General features: G+C 40.4%; 1 protein-coding gene across 3 annotated transcripts in view; it reads left to right on the plus strand.

The window, feature by feature from the left end:
- The first annotated feature begins 69 nt into the window (after window positions 1-69).
- The window catches only part of XPO5 (exportin 5), a 52,391-nt gene continuing 27,442 nt past the window's right edge, over window positions 70-25,018 (plus strand). The window contains exons 1-16 of one of the 3 annotated variants that reach the window (XM_027600996.1): window positions 70-390; window positions 1,828-1,949; window positions 2,842-2,914; window positions 3,855-3,992; window positions 4,131-4,313; window positions 7,799-7,825; window positions 8,225-8,410; window positions 9,046-9,122; window positions 12,476-12,575; window positions 13,783-13,866; window positions 14,597-14,722; window positions 16,555-16,645; window positions 18,054-18,182; window positions 19,502-19,620; window positions 23,444-23,599; window positions 24,976-25,017. In XM_027600996.1, coding sequence (XP_027456797.1) covers window positions 286-390; window positions 1,828-1,949; window positions 2,842-2,914; window positions 3,855-3,992; window positions 4,131-4,313; window positions 7,799-7,825; window positions 8,225-8,410; window positions 9,046-9,122; window positions 12,476-12,575; window positions 13,783-13,866; window positions 14,597-14,722; window positions 16,555-16,645; window positions 18,054-18,182; window positions 19,502-19,620; window positions 23,444-23,599; window positions 24,976-25,017 — 1,758 coding nt within the window. In that variant the 5' untranslated portion in view covers window positions 70-285. Of the gene's footprint in view, window positions 391-1,827; window positions 1,950-2,841; window positions 2,915-3,854; window positions 3,993-4,130; window positions 4,314-4,394; window positions 4,502-7,798; window positions 7,826-8,224; window positions 8,411-9,045; window positions 9,123-12,475; window positions 12,576-13,782; window positions 13,867-14,596; window positions 14,723-16,554; window positions 16,646-18,053; window positions 18,183-19,501; window positions 19,621-23,443; window positions 23,600-24,975; window position 25,018 lie in introns of those variants that run through there. The other 2 variants (XM_027600997.1, XM_027600998.1) reach the window with 2 other exon arrangements.

Genomic DNA, 25,018 nt, shown 5'->3' on the forward strand with positions numbered 1-25,018 from the left:
GCGCCTGCGCACTGCTGCCCTTCCGTCCTCCGCTCCGCCCACTGAGAAGCAACCGTCACCCCGGAGCCGCCACTTCCGCGGGCGCGTGCGCAGTGGCGAGTCGGGCGCGTGCGCAACCCCCGATCCTTCCAGGCTGGAGCTTCTGCAGCTCACGCTCCTCCTCCAGCTCCCCACCCCCCAGCGAGCCGCGGCCCGGTACCAGCGTGTGGTCCCGCGAGGGGAGCGGTCGGTACCTCGTGCTCCAGAGACTGCCGTCGTCCGCACTCGTGGCGCGTGGCATTAGCCATGGCGATGGATCAGGTGAACGCGTTGTGTGAGCAGCTGGTGAAAGCGGTGACGGTCATGATGGACCCCAGCTCCACCCAGCGCTACCGGCTGGAAGCCCTCAAGGTAGACGGGGTCTGGCGCCCCGGGCCTGCCCCAAGACCCTCCCCCAACCCCATTGGTCATCCCCCGCAGCCCAAAGCCCTGCTGGTTTCCCGCCCACGCAGCCCTTGGACTCCTACCCCAACCCTGGGGGGCCTTAGCCTTTCCCCTCCCCGCCCTCCGCGCCTCTTCTCACTCCGGGCTTTCTCTGCTAACCGCGCCTCCCCTTCTCTCGGGACCCTCCGGTTCCTTGCTGCTTCTCATCTCATTACCACTTCCCACTGCCCTGTCCTCTCCTTTCCCCACTTCTGTTCAGTCTTAGCCCGCACCACAGCCGACTGCTTCTATTTTATTACCCCAAGCCCCACATCCCCTAGCCTTCCGTGGCGCACGTGCCCATCACGTCCCCAACATCAGCTACATTCTTGACGGTCTCCCCTGCATTAAACGTTTCCTTGCACCCTCCTGACCCGTCCTAATCGAGCTCCGGCCCCCTAGTGCCACTTTATTTACATTCTTACACCTCTCACTAATCCTCTTCTGTGTCTTGGGTTATTTCTGGGCTAATTCTCACACACCCTCCCCCCATGTTCTTTTACTGTGTTCTATTCTCAGGCTATTTTGCGCAAAGATGAACTACCACTTACTTTGCATTTTAACAAGGGCACTTTGGTTTCCTGAAAGTAGTTATCTTGAATCCGGATGCTCAGCTCCTGGGACTGACTCTTGTGTTGCAGTTTGGGAGTGCTAATACAAATTGGGATGCTAATAAAATATGAACTTATTCCCACATCAAACTATGTGTGTAGGATGTGAGAGATGACCATTAAGAAAAACACTTGTGCATATATATTTTCTAAAGTTGTTATTCAGTTAAGTGCTGTGTATGTTTTAAATGATGTAACTTTATAAAGTAGAGTGAACATCATTTGGGGAAAACTTTATTTTTAAAAACATACAGATGTCTGCCACGGGATTTGGAATGAGAAACAGTTGGGTTCTATTTGTTTTTTTGCTATAAAATATTAAAGATATACACAAAAGCAAAGGGAATAAATACTACAATGATCTTGTATATACCCCTCACCTAAATTCGGGAGTTATAAAGATTTTGCCACATTTGATTTATTCCTTTCCGCCACCTAATTTTTTTTAAAGCAAATCCTAGAAATTGTCATTTCATCCCCTGTATACTTCAGGGGTATATCTCTAACAAATAATTTTTTTACTCCTTTAGGTCAGACTATTTTCAACATTATTTGGCCATAGCATGGAAAATTTATAACTATCAAAGTGAAAGGAATGTTTATTAGTTCTTTATTCATATACTATTGGTCTAGATTCTGCAGTTTAAAAATATAGCTCGGGTTGGGGTTCCGTAAGATGAAGTTTTTTAAATTTTTTTTTTAATCCCCACTCTCTCTTGCCTCCTAAGGGAAATACTAACTTTTTTTGTTTCAGTTTTGTGAAGAGTTTAAAGAAAAGTGCCCTATCTGTGTCCCCTGTGGCTTGAGGTTGGCTGAGAAAACACAAATTGCCATCGTCCGACATTTTGGCCTTCAAATCCTGGAACACGTTGTCAAGTAAGGAGCTTTTGGACAGTACCACCAAAGTCTGTGAGAGAGCAAATCTTTATTTCTTGTATAACTCATAGGGATAATCTTTAGGTGAGTAGGAAAGAACAATGTCCAAGAAGAGAGGAGTGATCCCCAAGAGATTATCACAGCTCAAGAGCACTCTTATTTAAGACTTAACCTTCCTCTTCTTCAGTTTTTTCCTCCATGTAAAATACATGGTACATTCTAAGCATTCTACATATATTATCTGATAGTGGTTCAGTCAGTGTTTAATGAGCTCCTACTGTATGCCAGCAGAGCTCAGTCTTTTTAGAATAATGCAGTGTATAGGTAATTATATCTCTGATTAGGCATTGGTGCTTTTAATTTAAGTTTGAGTGTGTTCTTTCTCTGAATGGCAAATCTGAAGCAGGATTATATGAGAAAAACTGAAAACCCTTCCTAACTTGAGTCTCCTATCCCTCGCATCTATCAGAAGAATCAGCTTTTAAGACTTAGCCATAGTTTTGTGGAATTGTGTTATTCATAAGCCAGGACCAGAAAAAGAGGAGTTAGTGGTATCACCATTGTATTTTCTGAAAAGCAGCTGCAGTTGTCCCAGGTGTATATTTGCTTTTGATCTATCAGTAAAATCAAGAGGAAAAGCTAATCTGTGCACAAATCCTGTGTGAATTTCAAGTAGTGGACCACTTCCTATATAGAACTTTTTCCCAAGAATTTTTCTGTTGTCAACATTTCAGTTGAATATAGAGTGTTCTTGTCCATTCTTTGAAGGGTAGAAAATCAAAAGTATAATTTCTTGGTGAAATCACTAGCATAATATAACACAGAATCAAAGCTAGTCTCTTATGAAGACTTCTAATGTGGTTCTCTTGACCTTACACATTTTGGTGGCCAGGTTTCGATGGAACAGCATGTCTCGATTGGAGAAGGTCTATCTGAAGAACAGTGTCATGGAGCTGATTGCAAATGTAAGGAATGATTGGTTGGAACACTTGTGTTTCAGAGGTAGTTTAGACTAAGGGTGACTTCTTTAGCATTTATGTAAAAATTAACTAGTTCTACATAGGTCAAACCGCATGCTCAACAGGGCAGAGAAAATGAAACATTGTCAGCAAATGAACAAGATTATTAGATCTAAATTAGATTGCACTTTGCTGTTTGTTTCCTTTTATTCCAAACCGAATTACTGTATGATTTTAACAGTACAAAATATGCAGTATGAATTAGTATCAAGAATTAGAATATGACTTTAAACATGCCTAAAATCCACAGCCTTTTTTCTTTTTTTTTTACAAATGGCATGAAAAGTTGAATTCCCACCTTTTCCTCTCCAAAGTTGAGTGACTTTAATAGAAAAAAATTCCCTTCAAAATTATTAATCAACTTAGGATTTGTATTTTGCTGGTTCTTGGGAAACCTGATAGAAATCCTAATTCATTAATCTTCCTATCAGACTCCAGAAGAACAAAGTCCCAGGGATAGTTTTTTTGGCCTTATAATGCTAGAGCTATCTGTAAAATACTTAGTTTTGCTTCTCTAAACTCTCTTATTTTATCAGCTTCTTCTTGTCCTTCTTTCTGTACTCTTCTCCCTTGGCGCTCTTACAAAGTGAAACAGTCAGGCTGAGAGTCTCTTCAGTTTGTAAAGGAAAACAACAATGTCTTCCTTGCTCTGTGCGACACTTTATTAGCTGATGCCACCCTTACTTAAGCTTTAAGGGAGGAAAATGGTTAGTGAGAATACAAGACAAGTGACTCAGACCTGGAGAGCAGGTTTGTTTACCCCGTTTAGTTTAAGAGCAAGCCTGCTGAGGAGTTGTGTACACTTTCACAGCACAGGGGTTTTGGGTTTTTGGGGTTTCTTAAATTCAGTCTTGCAAACCTCTTACTATCTCTTACTCTTTTTCAGGGAACACTGGATATTTTGGAAGAAGAGAACCATATTAAAGATGTTTTGTCTCGAATTGTAGTAGAAATGATCAAGCGGGAGTGGCCACAGCACTGGCCTGATATGCTAATAGAACTGGACACCCTTTCCAAACAAGGGGTATGAAATATAACTATACTAGTTCAGTTAATTTGGGGAGCTGTTCTGGAGTTTGTTTTGTCAATAGAAAAGAGCTTTTGGGCCTACCTATATTGAAAAAGAAGTTTCAGTTTAATTAGCTTATTTCTATTGATACAGGAAACACAGACAGAATTAGTGATGTTTATCCTTTTACGACTGGCAGAGGATGTAGTGACCTTTCAGACACTACCCCCTCAAAGAAGAAGGGATATCCAGCAAACATTAACCCAGAACATGGAAAAGATCTTCAGTTTTCTACTTAACACGCTTCAAGAAAATGTAAACAAGTACCGACAAGTGGTAAGGTCTACCCCACCTCCCCAAAGTTCTATTTTCTAATATGAGTGGTTTTGTTGTTTGTTTTTTGAAGTTAAAATAATCTATCAGCAAGGCATTAGGATGTCTAGTTCAGCAAAAGGAAACCATTTTTTAAGCAAAAGAGAAACAGATGACGGGAAGAACTGGAACTAATTTTCCAAGAAACTCAGGTCAGTGAGTTCCCATGTTAAAAAAGAATCCTTTATAGTAGGAAGCTTCTTAAAACAGTATAAAAATGGTTAATTCTTAATATTTAAAGTATTTAAAACCCGGATTTCTGGTAGGTCAGGGTAACATCCCTGTTAAATTTTGATGCCATATTTAGTCCTGGTCCCTTTTGCAGGAAATTGCCAGGTTTTATTTATCTTGACCACACGATTCTTGGTACAGATTTCCCCTGCTACCTGAAAGAAGAGCGTTCCCTTGAAATCTTTTGTAAGCCCAAATAGCATAGAATGAAGAAGAAATTACCATTAATTTATATGGAATAATTTTTGAACATTCCCACATCCAAAAAATAACCTCTCCTTAGCTTTTCTGACACCTTAGGGACACATCTTGCTAACAGGTACACAAAGTAAGTCAAGATAAAGTACAGATGCTCCCAGACACAGTTCAAAGCTATGGCAGCTTCATGCTGAGACGCTGAGTGTAGTTCCTGGGAAAGGAACTTAGTGGTGCTTTTGTAAGGTCTTGCTGTAAAACAAGTACTGAAAGCTATTTTCGCTTTTTGCCTTTCTTTAAAGTAAAAGCAGAAAATCCTCTTCAGATTTCTTTCAGTTAAAGAAAACAGGTACTAATGTGGGTCTTGTGAAAAATCAAAGTTTCATAACACAGACTTACAAAAAGTGGGAAATACCTGTATTTTATTCTTTCTGGGAAGGTATTCTGCAGAAGAGGGCAAGCCAGATACTGTGTTTCCAACCATTGTCATTTTTAACAGTGAGCTTTCAGAAGAAAGCCATGTGAAAATTAATCTAGTACAGTGGTTCTCAGCAAGGGACAGTTTTGTCCCCCATGTTATCACAGCTGGGGGGTTGCTGCTGGCATGTAGTGGGTAGAGGCCAGGCATACTGCCACTAAACATTCTGTAACACACACAGTTGTTCCTCTACAATAAAGAATTATCCAACCCAAATGCCAGTAGTATTGAGGTTGAAAAACCCTGATCTAAGGATGCCTGGGTGGCTCAGTCAGTTAAGCCATCCAACTCTTGATTTCAGCTTAGGTCGTGATCTCAGGGTCAGGAGATTGAGCCCCACATTGGGCGCCTCACTGAGCGTGGAGCCTGCTTAAGATTCTCTCTCTCCCTATCCCTCTGCCCCTCTTACCCCACTTAAAAAATAAAAGAAAAAGAAAAACCCTGATCTAGAATTCTTATATGTGCTTATTCACAAAATAGGATTAATTAAAATTAGTTATTTTTTTACGCCCCTGGCAGTTTTTTTTCTTTAAAGATTTTATTTATTTGACAGAGAGAGGGATCACGAGTAGGCAGAGTGGCAGGGAGAGGGAGAAGCAGGCTGCCTGCTAAGCAGAGAGCCTGATGTAGGGCTCAATCCCAGTACCCTGGGATCATGACCTGAGCCGAAGGCTGACGCTTAACCAACTGAGCCACCCAGAAGCCCCAGGCCCCTGGCAATTTTTAGAGAAGTAATAGATACTAACACAAATGATGGGAGGGTACTTTGAGCTGTTGGGGTGGGGAGAACTCAGAGTAAGTACCTAATATATGCCATATACTTGTTTGCACTTTAGGTGTTACTTAATCTTCAGAACAATGCTAAGAGTCAGAAAGTATAGTCTCCATTTTATGGATGAAGAAAACAAGGTCCAGAGAATAATTATTGAAGATCCCCTAATAAATGGTTGTGGTGGACTTCAAGTCCCATTCTATAATGGCCTATTTCCCCCAGAATATCTCCCCAAGATTTTTCAAAAGAAAATGTCAGGGAAATACTTGCACTTAAAAACTTAGGTGTATTGAGGGTGAAGGAGGTATTTTTTTTCCTTTTCACCTAGGAGATTTAATCTGTGGGAGAAGGGGGACAAATTATGACTCCTTAGATGCCCCAGCAGTTCTAGCTAGCATGCCTGTGCAGGGCTGATGAGTGATGGTCTGAGATGTTAGAAACACATCCGCTGCGGTGTTTTTCTTTAGCTTCAGTTTCAGTTCCCTTCATCTGTTAAACCAGACTACCTCTTGTGTCCAAGACCAGAGCACACCAGGAGCTGTCTTGTGTACGTGGAACAATGTCTTTTGCTTGAGAAGTTGCATCCCTTCTTCCATTCCTTCTCTCCTTTCCTCCCTTCTCTCTTTCAATCTCAGCTTCTTACTCCCTTCCCTTCCCCTTCTCACCTTCCATCCCTTCACCTTCCCAGTTGAGGGGTAGGTTGAATGGTAAACAGTGACAGGATGAGTAGGCTCACTGTCCCTGTCCAGTGACCTGGGCCCTGGTCCAAGGGGACCTACAGGATCGGAGTGGGAGTGAAAAATTGTTGGAGAGGAAAGACTGGACTTGGTTCTTGTCACTTGGATTCCTTTTCCTTCTTGGGCAGCATCAGTAGATGCTGGTGTGAGAGGGTTCTCCTCCTCTCTGCCCATTAACACCTCTATTCCGTCACTGATGATGAAGGCTTAATACTTGTCCTTTATTAACAAACGTATTTTTTAAAAGTTGAGAAGAGGAATTATAGAACAAATCCTTTATAGTCCTAATGGCAGTGAGTTTTTCAGGTGCTTCAAAAGTTGTTTTTCCTGCTTCTGTTCCCCTTCACCTGTCTTGAGGAGTTATTCTTCATTTTAATTTCAGAAGTTTTTTTGGAAAATATTAGTTTTGTACATGTAAATTATAAGCATTGTGTAATATTTATGGAATTTGAAGTATAAGGGTAGAAATCAGTTATAATTGTACATAAAATGAATGGACATTTTTATCTGCTCAGCATGTAATATTTTTGTGTGTGTGATTTTCCTGTGTTATGTTCATACATACGTGGTCATAAATTATGTTCATTTAACTTTGTCTCCCTTTTTTCCATTTATATTACATCATTTCAGTATTCTTTTGCTAGTTATAATTTGTCTTTATTTGAATATGAAAAAATGCTCATACTCTGTTTTGAATTATATTTCTTTGATCCCTAGCAGTGTGGAGCCTTACTTATTCATCTACTATTTCTTTCTAAACAGTGTGCTTTGAAACTGTCTTTGTGGACTTAATGTTGTAACAAATTTGTGTAAGCTCTTTAGATACTAATTTTTTGTCATACTGCTAAAATTCAAATAACCTGTCCTTCTTAGGGGAAAATAGCTAAATGTTCTTAGTGCAGTTGTATTCTTTTCAAGGTTAAAAGTTGAGTCTGTATTTAAAATCATTATTCAAGGGACTTTATTAAGTGGGTGGAAAGTTACATAGCCTTTTGCTCATTAAAAACATTGGATCCTTATACTTCTTTTCTTTCAGAAGACAGATAATTCTCAGGAGTCAAAGGTAAGAGCTCTTGTGGAGTTGGAAGGAGACTTCTTTGAGGCTTTCAGGTACAGAGATGCATATACCTAGTGGAGGGTAACCTCAACCTTGGTTTAGGTGATCACTGAGCAATGGTAGAAGGGAGTTAGAATTGCCATATTTCCAGTTTATCAGAGGAGATGAAATGGCCACATGCGCCAGTATGATTTCATTGACAGACACTGAGAATGCTGTTGTTTGAGAAGTTGTGCATCAAAAGAAGACCTTTGAGTGCTCTGTCTGGCTGTTACATGAGTACATTCTTTTAAAAAAAATTGTTTTCTTTTTAGAATTAGAGAATAGGAGGAGCTAAGGTATAACCACAGCCTCTTTGTCTGTTAGTGAGGACTTAATGATTAAAAGTTATTTCTTTCCACGCAGGCCCAAGCAAACTGTCGAGTAGGAGTCGCAGCGCTGAATACTCTAGCAGGCTACATTGACTGGGTGTCCATGAGTCATATTACTGCTGAAAACTGTAAGCTCTTAGAGATGCTCTGCCTGCTTCTGAATGAACAGGAACTTCAGTTGGGAGCAGCTGAGTGTCTTCTCATTGCAGTCAGCAGAAAAGTAAGTTACCACTTCAAACTGACTTTTATCCTCAGAGTCTCTACGGGGTGTGAATGTGTGTCTAATTGTACCTTGTGGCAGGAAGACATTGGAAAGTTTGGGATTTATTTTTACCTGACACCAATTTAATTATCTGCCGCCAACCTCTTTGGACTGTAGTTTGCCTGTATTCTAGGGATCCATCGGCAGCATATACAGAGATTTGTTGGGCTACCTTATTTTTGAAATCCCTATGAATCTTGGCACTTCACACCAAAGAAACAAGATGAAAGTAATACTGAAATTTAGAACTCAGTGTTATGTCAAAGAATCTTAGGTGGTAGCTACACTGGCTTTATATTGGCCTGGGCTAACAAATGGGACTGTGACTCTTTTCTCTATAGGAATATTATCTTTAGATGTAATTTACTTTGTTTTCATATCAGCGTTATTGCCCAACACATTTAAAAATAGAAGAGTTAGAAATCCAGTTTTGATTTTAAAGAATTGGCCTTTTTTCCAGTGTTTAGTTTGCCCTGGGACTGTGAGAAATTATGAAGTGAGTATATTTCATTATATAGGTATAGAAGATGTTAGTATTTGGAGGCTCTTAATAACAGTTTGTATTATGTGTGTTTCCCTAAAATTGGTTCTAGGGCAAGCTGGAAGACCGGAAGCCCTTGATGGTCTTATTTGGGGATGTTGCCATGCACTATATACTCTCTGCTGCACAGTGAGTATCTACTCTTCTATGTGTTTGCTGATTTCTTGGTCATTTCTGTAGTTTATACCGATATATCTGAAGTTCCTATCTGAATATTGGCAGTCAGTTGACAGTGTTTTTAATTTGAAAGGCAGTCTTTTTTTTTTTTTTAAGATTTTATTTATTTATTTGACAGAGAGAGACACAGCGAGAGAGGGAACACAAGCAGGGGGAGTGGGAGAGGGAGAAGCAGGCTTCCCGCCGAGCAGAGAGCCCGATGTGGGGCTCGATCCCAGGACCCTGGGATCATGACCTGAGCCAAAGGCAGACGCTTAACGACAGCCACCCAGGCGCCCCTGAAAGGCAGTCTTAAAGGAACTTTTTAACCTTTTTAAAGACCTTAGGGTGGAAAGAAGTTGTGGCCGTTGACTCTATACCCAGTCACTTTCACAGTTTTCCCCATTCTTCCCAGACAGCTCATCTCCTTGATTCTCTTTGCTTCTGGTGATCCCCAAGCCTCCTAGTAGCACTGGTGCCTAGGCCTGAGAATGCTCTGATCTTCTGGACCAGAGTCTGCCCCAGGGCCTGCCTTGACTGCAGAACTCCACGCTGCTCCCTCCTCTCCTGCTCAAAGTAATCAATGCCTGAAGTGCTGAGGCTCTTGGAAGCAGCAGGAACAGTGTGTTCGATGAGAAATGTATGCATGGGACCTGCAAACACATTCTGTGTCCTAAAATAATGGCTTCCATTTTCTTTCATTTTTAATTGCTTTGGAAAATACTTGACCATTTCCTGATAGTGTTTCTTACTAGGAAGGCAGGTAGAACTGTACTACAAAGACAGTTAAAGCTGTCATAGCATCTTTTTTTTTTTTTTTGGATAACTCTTCTCTTAGTCCCAGCGACAAATGAAAAGATATGAGATACACTTGTATTACTTAAAATCTCTTACTCTCCATTCCGACACAGCTTTTATGATGGCTTTCTTTTCTCTGCAGACTAGCTCTGTTTTTAAGGGATCCTTTTAATTAAATTCATAACATGTCTTTTGGATGGCCACTGTAGTTGACTGTTCCCCAGGCCCATTTCTTAGTTCCATGGAAACCATGACATTCACACTGAGGTGTCCCATCTCTGTTGTGTTACTTACTGGTATTGGTTAGTAAAGCTATGATTCGAATCAGGCAATCAGACTAGAGTCCTGCACTAGAAACTGTAATGCCGTATTGTCCCTCAACATGGCTAGAGGCCAGGTCTTCTTACCCCGAGGCCCATGCTTTTTACATTATACTCTGCCTCAGGAACACAGCTAATATGACTGCTGTACACACTAGTTATTACTAATTCTTACTAGTGTGAATAGTCCTGCGTCATTTCAGGTCAGGTTTTGTCACCAAATAAGTTTTTTTTGTTTTTTTTAGGGATGCCTGGGTGGCTCAGTCAGTTAAGCATCTGCCTTCAGCTCAGGTCATGATGCCAGGGGCCTGGGGTCGAGTCATGCATTGGGCTCCATGCTCAGCGGGGAGCCTGCTTCTCCTTCTGCCTCTGCCACTCCCCTGGCTTGTGCTCTCTCTCTCTGACAAATAAATAAATAAAATCTTTAAAAAAAAAAAAGATTTATTTTTATGAGAGAGAGCATGCGTGCACATGGTGGGAGAGGGGAGGAGCAGAGGGAGAAGCAGACTCCCCCATGAGCCGGGAACCCAATGCAGGACTTGATCCCAGGACCTGGAGATCATGACCTGAGTCGAAGGTAGACACTTAACCGACTGAGCCACCCAAGCGCCCCTTTTTTAAAGTTATTTGGATTCTAAAATAGTAGCTAAGGGATTACAGATCTGAACTAAATGACTTTGAGAAGCAACACACAAAGTTATGTTTTTTTTTTTTTGAAGATTTACATTTTTAAGAGCAATTTCAGGTTCACAGCAAAATTCAGCAAAGGTGCAGAGCTTTCCCATGCCTCTCCACATGCATAGCCTCTCTCATTACCAACATCCCCAAGCAAAGTGGTACATTTGTTACAATTGATGAACCTACACTGACACATTATAGTCATCCAAAGTCTATAGTTTACTTTAGGGTTTACTCTTGGTGTTGTACTTCTGTGGGTTTCAACAAATGTGTAATAACATGTATCCATTACAGTATCTTACAGAGTATTTTCACTGGCCGAAAAATCCTCATTGCTCTACCTATTCATCTCTCCTCTCCCACCCCAGCATCTGGCAACAACTGATCTGATCTTTTTACTTTGTCCATAGTTTTGCCTTTTCCAGAATGTCATATAGTTGGAATCATATAACCTTTTCAGATTGACTTCTTTCTGTTGGTAACGTGCATTTAGAGTTTTCCCATGTGTTTTTATGGCCTTTGATAGCTCATTCTTTGTTAGCAGTGAATAATAATATCCCATTGTCTGGTTGTACCAGTTTATTCATTCACCTATCAAAAGACATCTTGGTTGCCGGTTATAAATCTGCAATAAACACCTAGGTTTAACATGTTATAAACACGCAGGTCTTTGTGTAAACGTGTTTTCAGCTCCTTTGGGTAAATACTAAGAAGCATGATTGCTGGATTATTAAGAGTATGCTTAGTTTTGTAAGAAACTCAAATTGTCTTCAAAATGGTATAGCCATTTTGCATTCTCACCCGCAATGAATGAGAGTCCCTATTGCTCCACATCCTCCACCACCATTTGGTGGTTCAGTGGTCTGGATTTTGGCCATTCTAATAGGTGTGAGTGGTATCTTATTTCAATTTGCAATTTCCTGATGACATACGAGGTGGAGCATCTTATCATATGTTTATTTGTCATCTGTTTATCTTTGGTGAGATGTCTGTTAAGCTTTTTGGCCTATGTTTTAATCAAGTTGTTTTCTTATTGTTGAGTTTTAGGAGTTCTTATATATTTTGAATAACAGCCCTTTTTTAGATGTGACTTTTGCAGATATTTGCTCCCAGTCTGTGGCTTGTCTTTTCTTTCTCTTGATTATAGCCCTTTTAATTTTGTCAGTGGTGTAAGGAATTGTTACGTGCTTTCCTATGCATCGCTCTTTAAGTCCTCCCTGGGTATCAACGAATGCCTATAAGTATATGCATTGTTGTATGCAGTCATGCTTAGAGTTTACATTATTAATCCAAAATACTCAAGGACCATATAATGTGCAGAACTAGAGTGCTTCTTTGAGGGGTAAGATTGCATTGAACCCTGTTCCTCATTGATCCTTCAGTGTTTGGTTTGAGTTTTTTTGGTTTTTTAATTTTAATAATCAACAGAAATTTGAATGTTGAAGCACAGACCACATACAGCTCCATTTGGTGGGAATCTTTTTGGTTCTCTGGATGTGCAACTAATTACACTATTTTCTCATCTTACAGGACTGCTGATGGAGGAGGCTTGGTAGAAAAACACTATGTCTTCCTGAAGAGACTCTGTCAGGTGTTGTGTGCTCTGGGCAATCAGCTATGTGCATTACTGGTGAGCACTTACTTTCTGGAGAGTTTCAGGGCCATTTGAACAGAGCATTTAGAAAGTTATATTTGTATAATGAGTGGAACATGCCATTAATTTTAGCCTTGTGGAGCATTGCCCTACAGGTTATTTCATACAATTTTATAGATTAAGTTATTGTAACAGGGTTTGAATGATGTGTAAATGTCTTTTAACAAGTCAGTTATTGATGTTAACAGGAAACATCCACATCTGTTATTCCATAAAGTCAACATTACTATTCTTGTGAATTTTGGTACTTATAGAACATCAGTTTGCTGAATGCATTACCCTTTAGAGTCCTATTAGATCGTGAAATATTATGTGTTTGAATAAAGAACCCTTTTCCCAAATTTAAAGGATTGTATTATTGATCATATAAGAAAACTTTAGTGTGATTGACCTAGAAATACCTGTCTTAAGGGAAATATTTAATAACTCATAAGTTGAGAGATAGGACATTGCTACAGACATTTGCGTCTGATGTTATGCCTTTTTATGGTGGTTTGAATGGCTAGAGAGGATAGAGCTTCAGACATATGATGTATACCATCAAGTGGTTATTTAATAGATTTGGTCACAGAGATATGAATAGACTAGGTGTGAAGAAATAATACAGATTTTTTCTTTCTGTGATTTCTGAAATGAATGCTCTTTTTCATTTTAGTATTTGACTACAGAATGAGTTTTAATGATGATGATTAAGGAGGTAAAGCACCTTTCCTCTTTTTAGCCCTTGAATTGATGCCTTCCTTAGGTCACAAGGAAGTATAAAGTCCTTTCAAAACTAAAATTTGTGAGGGTTTAAGTTCTGTACAGTTGACCCTTGAACGACACAGGTTTGAACTGCATGGGTCCACTTAGATACATATTTTTTGATAAATAATGCAGTTCTGTAAATGTATTTTCTTTCTTAGAATTTTCTTAATAACTTTTTTTTTTTAGCTTCCTTTATTGTAAGGACACAGTATGTAATATTTATATGAAATACATGTTGATCAGTTTATGTTATCAATAAGGCCTCCGGTCTGTAGGAGGCTGTTAGTTAAGTTTTGGGGGAATGAAAAGTTATATGTGGATTTTTGACCCTTAGCCCCCGTGTTCAAGAGTCAGCTGTGTTTGTTACCCTACTCCTCCCACTATCCTCTTCCCCCCCCATCAATGTCACTGATGGAGTGGTCTTTCTGTCCCTCAGGGTGTGGATTCTGATGTAGAAACACCAGCAAACTTTGGAAAATACCTGGAATCTTTTCTTGCTTTCACAACCCATCCAAGTCAGGTAAACGTTATGTAGGCAACGTCTGAAAATTTTAGTTAGGTAAACCAAAATCAAGCACTATGGCTTGAAATAATTAGCCAGCTCAGTGTTTAAATTCCTGACTCTTAAGGCCCTAGGAAATAACTATAGTGTGATTTCATTAAGAGAATTGTTGAGTCGTCTTCCTGAGCCAAGTGTTGCACCATCTAGGTCAACAGCTTTTTCCCTCAGCTAATGTTCTGCTGATAGTCAGATGTGAGGTGTGTTCTGGGTGCTTTGCTGCCAAAGGCATTTTAAATGCAAAAGTCTAATTGATTGTGTTATAAAATTAATTTCACACATTCAAGGTTTTCCTTGTAGTACCACCCTGAGATTCCCATATCCTTTTTTGCCCTTAAAGTGGTAGAGGGGTACCTGGCTGGCTCAGTCGGTAGAGCATGCAACTCCTTTTCTCCAGGTTGTTCCAGCTCCACACTGGGCATAGAGCTTACATAGAATAAAAAAGAAGAAAAAGTGGTAGAGCTCGGCTGACACTCCAGGAATTACACCTGACCCATACTCTGTCTTAACAGACAGTCATTACTGATAGAGTACAATATGGACAGTTTCAAAGTACTATAGAGATTTATTTCCATGAAAAAATATTGTTGATAATTGCTGGGCTAAGTAATAATCTTGGTTATATAAAATCCAAATCCTTAAACTGAGGTTTTTCTTTTTTTCCGCCCCCCCCCCCCCCCGCCCTCTTTAGTTTCTACGCTCTTCAACTCAAATGACTTGGGGGGCCCTTTTCCGGCATGAGATCCTATCCCGTGACCCTTTGCTATTAGCAATAATACCAAAATATCTTCGTGCTTCTATGACTAACTTGGTCAAGGTAGGCAATGGGAATCAAAATGTGGAATGGGAGTGCCTGGGTGGCTTAGTCGGTTCAGCGTCTCGATTTCAGTTCAGGTCATGATCTTAGGGTGTGGGATCGAGCCCCACATTGGGCTCTGCGCTCAACAGGGAGTCTCCTTGGGATTCTGTTTCTCCTGCCCCTTCCCCTGCTCACTCGCTCATGCTCTCTCAGATAAATCTTAAAAAACAAAACAGGGCGGCTGCCTTCGGCTCAGGTTATGATCCCAGGGTCCTGGGATCGAGGCCCGCATCGGGCTCCCTGCTCGGCAGAGAGCCTGCTTCTCTCTCTCCCTTTGTCTGCCGCTCTGCCTACTTGTGCTCTCTCTGTATCTCTGTTAAATAAATAAATAAAAGTCTTTAAAACGAAACAAAATGTGGAATGTAAGTGAATACACATAATAAGACTTAGATTGGCATTACTGACAGCCCATTTTGGTCACCAAGATCCCATCGTTAGGCATGTTATTCTCTTATTCACCAAGAAGAAGGTAGTCCAAACTGGTTATTATATACACTTTCTCATATTTGGAGCACCTCTATACAAAGTACTGGGCTAGGTGCTAGGAAGAAGAACAAGAGCTGTGACCCATGACCATGCAGTGGGATAATGCTTTTCCCAATTTAAAAGCAGGCAGGTTGGGGGCACCTGGGTGGCTCAGGTGGTTAAGCGTCTGCCTTCGGCTCGGGTCATGATCTCAGGGTTCTGGGATCGAGCCCCACATCGGGCTCCCTGCTCAGTGGGGAGCCTGCTTCTCCTTCTCCCTCCGCTACTCCCTCTGCTTGTGCTCTCTTGCTCTCTCCGTCAAATAAATAAATAAAATCTTAAAAAAAAGAACTTGGGTGCAGGAGCTCATGCATTTCAGTCTAATAATAGTAATAGTAATAAAAGCAGGCAGGGTGGAGCCAAGATTCCAAGATGAAGTCCTATGTGATTATTTGTGAAGGTCTAGTGAGGGTCTGAAGGTGAGTGAGAAGGGAGGACGGAAAGTGGAAGCAAATTGCTCACCACTTCAGTAGAATTGCTAGTGAATTCCCTGAGATCTGCTAAGGCCTCTTGCAGCTAACAGATGCTTAATCTTGATTTGTAAAAGTCAGAGAATGGCACCTATATAAGGGTCCTCTTATTTCTTCAAGGAATACACCTAGCACTTGGCACCCTGTTCTCATTCTCTGCCATGGTCTTCAGGACTTTTTGAGTGGAACATGCAAAGTTCCATGCTTATTCCCAGGGTTCAGCATTGAAGGACACAGATCGTTCTCAATTCTTTTCTTGCTTATTGCATGCTGTATATTAGCATTTTGATTTGGGACAGGTTTATACTTAGATACTGTAAACAAATTCCAGAACTTAATTCTCCCTGAGGAATCTGGAGGAGAACATCAAATGAGTTTTCTCTTTTCTACCACTTTCGGAATTATTGGAACTAGGAGAAAACTGTGGACTTGGGGTAGACCAGAAGCAGTTATTTATTATAGACGATCTCATACAAACCCTTAACTCGGGGCGCCTGGGTGGCTCAGATGGTTAAGCGTCTGCCTTCGGCTCAGGTCATGATCCCGGGGTCCTGGGATCGAGCCCCACATCGGGCTCCTGGCTCAGCGAGGAGCCTGCGTCTCCCTCTGCCTCTCTCCCTGCTCATGCTTTCTCTCTCTCTCTATCTCTGTGTCTCAAATGAATAAATAAAATCTTAAAAAAAACAAAAAACCCTTAACTCTTCTTAAATTAAAAAGTGCTTGAGCTCCTAGAGTTTAAACCTCTTTGGGTAGGTCTGTTTTTTTCCCCTACCCAAATTATCTTTCTCTTTGCAGATGGGCTTTCCTTCTAAAACAGACAGCCCTAGCTGTGAATACTCTCGGTTTGATTTTGATAGTGATGAGGACTTCAATGCTTTCTTCAACTGTAAGTGATAGTAGCCTGGAATTTCTGCCAGTCATCTGAGAATGGCATCTAGTGTTAGGAATCATGGTGCCTGACCCTTAGGGTTCTATATTAAAGGGCCCAAGATCTGGACAAGCAGCCTGTTTAATCTCTAGTTTCACATTGCAGCAGGGACTGGGATAGCGCTCATTCTAGGTGTAGTATTCTCTCTTGTGTGTGCATTACACGCACACACATGCATGCGCACATACACAGCCTTTGGACTTTGGTGTTTAGGCATAGTAACTATATGTAAGGCACTTGAATTTTTTTATACCTAGGATTAAATACTACCTTACCTTGCTGGTCTTCTAAAAAAGGAAAATCCCACATTCTGATAACCTAATTCTGTTCAGGGTTTTTTGTAGTCTGGCTGGTCCCCCCTTCCGTTTTTTTTTTTTTTTAAATAACATCTTTATGAGATACAATTTGTTTACCACAGAATTCACCCATTTATAGTATACAATTCAGTGGTTTTTTCTATTTTCAGAGTTGTGCAACTATTGCCACAATTTGCGGACATTTTCATGACCCCAAGAATCTCTGTCAGCCATCCCCAGTCCCCTCATCCCTCCCAGCTCCAGGCAAACCAGTAATCCACTGTTTCTACATTTCACTTACTCTGAACATTTCATATAAACAGATTATATGATATATGGTCTTTTGTAACTGCCTTCTTTCACTTAGGGTTATGTCTTTAAAATTCACCCATATTGTGGCATGTATCAGTACTTTGTTTCTTTTTATCACCAATATTTCATTGTTTGGGTGTACCACATTTTATTCATCCATTTCATAAGTTGGATATTTGAGTTGTTTCTACTTCTTAGCTGTTGAGAATAATGCTGCTATTGGGGTGCCTGGCTGGCTCAGTCAGTAGAGTATACAACTCTTGATCTTGGAGTCGTGAGTTCAAGCCCCTCATTGGGCCTAGAGCTTACTTTAAAAAAAAAAAAAAGGAATAATGCTGCTGTACCATTTATGTACAAGTTGAGTGGACAGACGTTTTTATTTCTCTTGGGTATATGTCTGTATTCGATCATATAGCAATGTCACGTTTAATGTTTTGAGGAACTGCCAGGCTGTTTTCCACAGCAGCCACACTGTTAACATCTGTACCAACCTAATCTTTTATTAATTCCAACAGAAATGGGAGACCGCTTTTACTTTGCCTCTGAGAGGATTGAGCTGGTAGGGCGGCTTCCAGAGACAATTTACTTTTGAAAATTTCTGAATTGGTTAATATTTATTGAACATGTGTTACATTCAAAGCGTAAATCTGCAGAACAGAGTTTCTTTGAACGTTTTACTCCTGGGATGGATAAATGAATGAACATTAACTATGTACCTCTTATCTGGAAGTTACTGATTTATGTCTTTCTCTTGGCAGCCTCCCGGGCCCAACAAGGAGAGGTAATGAGGTTAGCATGTCGTTTGGATCCTAAGACTAGCTTCCAGATGGCTGGGGAGTGGCTAAAGTATCAGCTTTCAACTTCTGTTGATACTGGATCCATGAACTGTAAGGTTTTTTTTAATTTCTAAACATTAGTGAAGTATTATATCAAATATACCTAGGAAATAAGCCTTGTAAGCCACACTTCAGAACAGCATGCTAATAAGCATTAGAAAATGATCTGTTTAAATTGGGGTAAAATCATGTCCCTGTCAGTCTTGCCCTCATTTTTCTTCCCTAACAGAATGAACCAGTTGCTCATTGTTGATTATATTACTTCACTGTTGGCACCATCTTATCAAATTGCATGTCTAGACTTTTTAAAGCTTTTCTACCAAATTCTCGCATAGAACCACTCCTAAACTTAGAAAGAATGCCTTGTTAACAAGTCAGGCATAATAGGAGCACTACAGGGACTTTCTCTTTCACTCAGCCACCTCAAAGCCTTTGGAAATGCTGCTTTGTACAAAATCAAAATAACACTTCTGTACCAAATGCATAAGCCAGGTAACTTCTCTGTACTGCATCTGTCTATTGGCTTATTAATTAATGCATGCTGTGGGTGACAGGATTTAATAAAACAGGAGAAGGTATAAGTCACTCCTTTAGAAAGGCTCCATATTTATGGTCAGTTACCAGCTACACTAGTTACTTGGCATTCATAGGATTTAACATTTTGTTTTGGGTATTCATAACTGACTCTAAAGGTCCATGGTATCTGGTAATTTGAATGTTTGTGGAGGCCCACATATGTTGCACCAAGGTAAAGCTAGTAAATAGGAGCACTATATGGAAGGAAGAAAAGTAATTTATAAATCCTTTTGCTTGTGCCTTGCTGTTTGAGTGATGGGCTTTGCTGATACTTACGAACTTGGAGGGTGGCACAGTTCTCTAGAACTTGCAGTTGTCATGAGGCTACTGGATATGAAGTAGCATTTTGTTATCTTATGTCAGGTTTTGTTTCTGTTTTTTTTTGAAAGGATTCTTTATGGTCTCAAATATCTTAATTATTTAGATTTTCATGGACAGGTTATAAAGGAGAGGAAGGGGGAGATTAATTGATATTTATCAATTGCTTGTGTTTCTTGATGCTTACGTGTGTATTCTCATTCAATATTCAGAATCGTTTTACAGGTAGGACTCACAGAGGGAATTCTGATGGCTCATTGTTAGAGGTAGAGGCAGCATAGGCCCCTCATCTACTTTTAGTTCTTTTCTTTCCCTCAGGCTGAGAGGGATTAGTTTATCCTAGTCCTTCAACTGTGAACTTAAGTGATCTCTGAGTCCCCACTAAGTCCCCATTGTCTCTGTATCTTCTGTGATCCTGCAGTTGTGTGTGTGTGTGTGTGTTTATGTTTGTGTTTTAAAACCCTGTTCTCCTGCAGCTGGAACTGGAGAAGGCAGCCTCTGCTCCATCTTCTCATCTTCATTCGTGCAGTGGGAAGCCATGACTTTTTTTTTGGAAAGTGTGGTCAACCAGATGTTTCGGACACTAGATAAAGAAGTAAGTAACTGTTTCCTATACTCATTGCATAATGATTTTGATCTTTTTTTTTTTTTAAGATTTTATTTATTTATTTGACGGAGAGAGATACACAGCGAGAGAGGGAACACAAGCAGGGGGAGTGGGAGAGGGAGAGCAGGCTCCCTGCTGAGCAAGGAGCCCGATGTGGGCTCAATCCCAGGACCCTGGGATCATGACCTGAGCCGAAGGCAGACGCTCAACCAACTGAGCCACCCAGGCACCCCGATTTTGATCTTTTTAAAACTGACAGAGGGATAGGAAAATCTGTGGACATGCGTCTCACAGAGGAGGAAATGGAAAATCAGAGAGGTTAAATAACATACTCAAGTTCAAATTGCAGGTCTGACTCTAAGCCTACAATGGTCAGTATTCATTTTAAGCGGATAATAAGATAAGCCTGTTCATATAGTGAAGCACAGGTAGAACAACTTTTGCAGGGAGGACAGCAGTGGTAATCTTGAGTTGGAAAATCTTTGGAGATGTTTCCCATTATTAAGCATCCTTTTCAGTTTATGGTACATAGACCCAATATTCATGTTAGCTGATCTGTGTCCTCTTCCCTGAATAATCTGAATAAAGTGGTCTTGTTTTTGTATGCTTCATGTGACCTATTACCCTTCTCTTATCTACCCTAGATGGAGCTGTAATTAATTGGGTTAAAATCATTGGACCGCTCGTTTCAGGGTGATTACATCTTAGTATATTCCAGGTTAGTTGTAGGAAAAATCTAAATCCCTTGAAGATAAGTGGGATACAGTGCTTTTCCTCACAAAAGGCATATTAACAAATTAGATCTTAGAGTCACTAACTTCATCTGCTTATATATTGATTTGAGTTTGAAATGATGGTATTCACAGTTTGTTCCAAAATTTAGGTAGGAAATCCTACTTGGATCCTGCATTTTTTACTAAATAAGCCCTTTTTCAGGTTTAAGTGGGACTATCTAATCAAGAAAGCCCTTTACTGAATCAAGGGAAATGGCCCTGGAGTTTCTTTTCCTGACATTTTTTAAGTTAGACAGCTTGATAGATCCAAATACTTGGATATGATGCTGTTAGAAAGCAAGAGAATGAAATGGTCAGGATTTGTCAGGTGTTTGTCTTTAAAACATATGAAAGGACTGGCAGTATTGTGGGGGGTAGAGGGTACCTAGTTGGTTGTAGGCTGGATTGTATGATATGTCCTTGAATATGATGGTATTTGGTCAACATGCAAAATATTAGTTGGTCAGAAGGTACAAAAAGTTTGGATTGTATATAAGAGAAAGATGTGGGCTGGAGACAAAGCAAATTAGAAACTGAGTAGGAGTCAGAATAATTGGTGGGAGAAAAACAGTAGAACGAAATTCTTTTTTCCTCAGGAGAATCCTAGATTGTAGTATTTAGGCTTCTGTTAGTGACTTAAAGTAAACCTCTGACTCTCAAACCATTTCTCTTCACCAAATTTAAATGGGTCAGAATGAAGCATTCCTAATCAAGAGAAGTGAGTTTTTGGTGAATGTATATATGATGAAATTATTCACTACTTGGTAAGGAAGCTGTAATACTTTATATGTCCCAGGAGTGTGCAAGTGACAGAACTCAGCCTGTCACATTCCCACTTGCTGCTCTCAGTTTCTGACTCTGCATAGTATTGTCTAGTCCAGCAGTCTTGCACACTGCTCACTCGGCACCCTCAGTCCCCACCCTCACCCAGGGTCTGTCAATAGCTCAGCTGGTAGCCTGTGAAAGAGTTTGATCAAGAGGTTCTTTGGCTAAAAGAGGGTTTTGTTTTGTTTTGTTTTGTTTTGTTGTTTTTTTTTTTTTAAGGTGTTCTGGAGTTTTTTTTTTTTTAAGATTTTATTTATTTATTCATGAGAGACACAGAGAGAGAGAGAGCGAGAGAGAGGCAGAGGGAGAAGCAGGCTCCCAAGGAGCAGGGAGCCCGATGCGGGACTCGATCCCAGGACCCTGGGATCATGACCTGAGCCGAAGGCAGATGCTTAACCATCTGAGCCACCCAGGCGCCCTTGTTTTGTTTTGTTTTTAAGATGTTATTTATTTATTTGAGAAAGAAAGAAGGCACACAGAGGGGAAGAGAGAGAAGCAGGCTCCCTGCTGAGCAGGGAGCCCGATGTAGGGCTCAATCCTAGGACCTTGGGATCATGACCTGAGCCAAAGGCAGACACTTAACCAACTGAGCCACCCAGGCATCCCTTAAGATTTTATTTATTTGAGAGAAAGAGAGAGAGGGAGCACAAGTTGGGGGAGGGGCAGAGGGACAAGCAGAGTCTCCAATGAGCAGGGAGCCCAACATGGAGCTTGATCCCAGGACCCTGAGATCATGACCTGCGCTGAAGTCAGACACTTAACCGACTGAACCACCTAGGCTCCCACTAAGAGTTTTTTGAAAACCCATTTCTCTCATTTGTAGTGGCATTAGCTGAGCTGCTAGCTTATATTTCCGGAAGACTTACTTTAACAATGGATTAATACAGGGAATAGCTTTGGAGAGGGAAAGAAATCACATTTTGAAGAAGATGAGGATTGATTTGCCTCAGATAGCAAGATATGAAGCTACGATATTTTTATAGGCAGTGTGGTACTGACATCAGATGCAGCTTATCGGGACAAAATAGCCCAGAAACAACCTGGAGCATATATAAGCATCCAAAGAAATCGAGAAGGATTGGATCATTTAATAAATAGCATTAGAGAAAATTAACTGAGGAAAGGTCCCTATGTCTAAAAACAATGGAAGTAATCACAAAAAAGTGAATGGGTTTAACTACTTTTTTTAAAAACATATCATAAAATAAACTTTGAAAGGCAAACTTGGAAAAGTATTTGCAATAAATATGATGGGATTAATAGTCTTACTGTAAAAAACTTGTATTTCCTAAACAGTGCTTTTTGAGTACAATTGATGTCACAACTTGGGAGACTAATTTGACAACATCTAGTTGAAGATGCTTAGCCTTATAACCCAGCAACTTCACTTCTAAGTCTGTACTCTGAAGAAACCCCTGCATATGCACTGAGCAACCAACATTCTATAAAATCCTTATGTGTTGAGCCAGTGAAAAAACTTAATAACCTTCTGTAGATTGTACAGAATAGATGATAATATGTTTATAGAGCAGTGAAGGGGAACTAGGATATACTATGAATAAGTATGAGTCTCATAACCATGATGGTGACCCCAAACAGCAAGCTACAAAAATAAACATACACAATTCTGTGTAATCGGGAATATGTACATATGTGGCAGAAGTATACAGAAATGATGGAGTCCTTGAAATTGTGAGCATCAAATTCAGGATAGTGGCCACCTCTAGGTCTGAAGAGGAGGGTACATACACAAAGCAACCACTCTGTTGGTAACATTGTACATCTCAAAGTGGTCACATGGAGATTTAAGTATTACACCTTTCTAAAGGTCTGGAATATTTCACAATAAGATTTTCTTCTTTATAAATTAATAAAAACACAGTATATAAAACCATATATGGCGGGCGCCTGGGTGGCTCAGTTGGTTGAGTGTCTGCCTTCGGCTCAGGTCATGATCCTGGAGTCCCGGGATCGAGTCCCACATCAGGCTCCCTGCTCAGCGGGGAGTCTGCTTCTCCCTCTGACCCTCCTCACTCTCATGTGCTGTCTCTCTCATTCTCTCTCTTTCAAATAAATAAATAATAAATCTTTAAAAAAAAAAAAAACCATGTGTGGCAACCATATTGCATATTTATAAACCATATCCTAAAGGAAGTTTTACTGAAAGTGCTCATCAGCCATGTCAGCATCCTTTTTCATTGTCTGTATTTCAGGCAGTTCCTGTTAATGATGGAATAGAGCTGTTGCAAATGGTCCTGAACTTTGACACCAAGGATCCTCTCATCCTGTCCTGTGTCCTCACTAATGTCTCAGCACTCTTTCCATTTGTCACCTACAGACCAGAGTTCCTGCCCCAGGTCTTCTCTAAGGTAAATTCCATCTCCTTTGTAAACTTTGAGTATTTTTGAACTAATTATTTTTTGTGATTGTTTTTGAGAGTTTTTGAGACAAGCTGATAAACAGTCATTTATTCATTCATCACCTATTCAGTACTTACTGTGGATCAGCCTTACTTAACCCTCAGGCGTTCTGTTTGGAAATAAAATTACATAAACAGTTGTTGTACCCATGTGGCATTATAATTAATAGACGAGTATCCTGAGAAGTGGAAAAGAATACCTAAAGAGGGTATCAGTGTGCTCTCAGTTTATTCAAAGGGGATTTGTAAGAGGAATGGTTAGTGTGGACGGTTTTTGGGTTTCCAGTTTAGGTGAGTAGTAGAAAACTACCTGAGTGAGAATAGTGGAATCAGTAAGAATGAGGAGGGAGGGATGAGTTCAGTTTGGGAATACTACATTTGAAGTATATGTAGAACATCTACGAGAAGATACTTACAATAAATTGGCTATTTGAGGTTAAAGGTCTAGAGTCTGGAAAATTACAGTATTAAGGTGGCATCATCATAGAAGTGCCTAGAGCAGAGTCGAAGCCCTAGGAAAGAGGGTGATGTGTATGTAGAGTTAGACATGTGGCTCAAGCAGGGAACCCTGGGGATTATCATGGGAGCGAGGGGCAAAGAATGAGACTTCCCCAAAGAAGAATAAAGATAGAGCCAGAGAAATGAGAAAATGTTGTGTTACAGAGGTCGGTAGAACTTCAAAAAGGTAGACTCATTTGTTGCAACAGAAATTCTCTAAGAACTGGGGAATATCTATTGGGTTTCTTTCTTTTTTTTTTTTTAAGATTTTATTTATGAGAGAAAGAGTGCACGGGGGGGAGGGGCAGAGGGAGGGAGAAGCAGACTTAGCAGGGAGCTCAACGAGGGGCTCGATCCCAGGACCCTGAGATCATGACCTGAGCTGAAGGCAGACGCTTAACCAACTGAGCCACCCAGGCGTCCCTCCATTGGGTTTCTTGATTAGACCTTTGTTAAGAGTATAATTCTATCCTGGTGACTAGCACAGTAGTCACGCTGTATTAGGTAAAAAAGTGCGTGAGAAGTGACACAGTGGAACCAGAGAGGGTATCGCCATGGCTGAGTGTTTGGCTGATGGCTTGGATTGTTCGGGGATTCTGTGACCTCTGCCTTTGTAAAATGTTTGATGGTAAAGTTGTGAATCTCAAGCCTCTTGTAGAGTTCTCTGAGAAAATGAGCATCTGAAACTTCGTAACACCAATTGAAAACCCTTTCATTAGTATATTGTTTATACTTTCGAGATTTTGTTGGAAACTTGATGCACACTACTATTTAAAAGCATTTTCTGCATTTGGTCCTGATGAGTGACCTTTTCTTTCTTACCCTTAGCTATTTTCATCTGTCACTTTTGAAACTGTTGAAGAAAGTAAGG

This window comes from Zalophus californianus, chromosome 7, assembly GCF_009762305.2.
Source record: "Zalophus californianus isolate mZalCal1 chromosome 7, mZalCal1.pri.v2, whole genome shotgun sequence".
NCBI classification, from domain to species: domain Eukaryota; kingdom Metazoa; phylum Chordata; class Mammalia; order Carnivora; family Otariidae; genus Zalophus; species Zalophus californianus.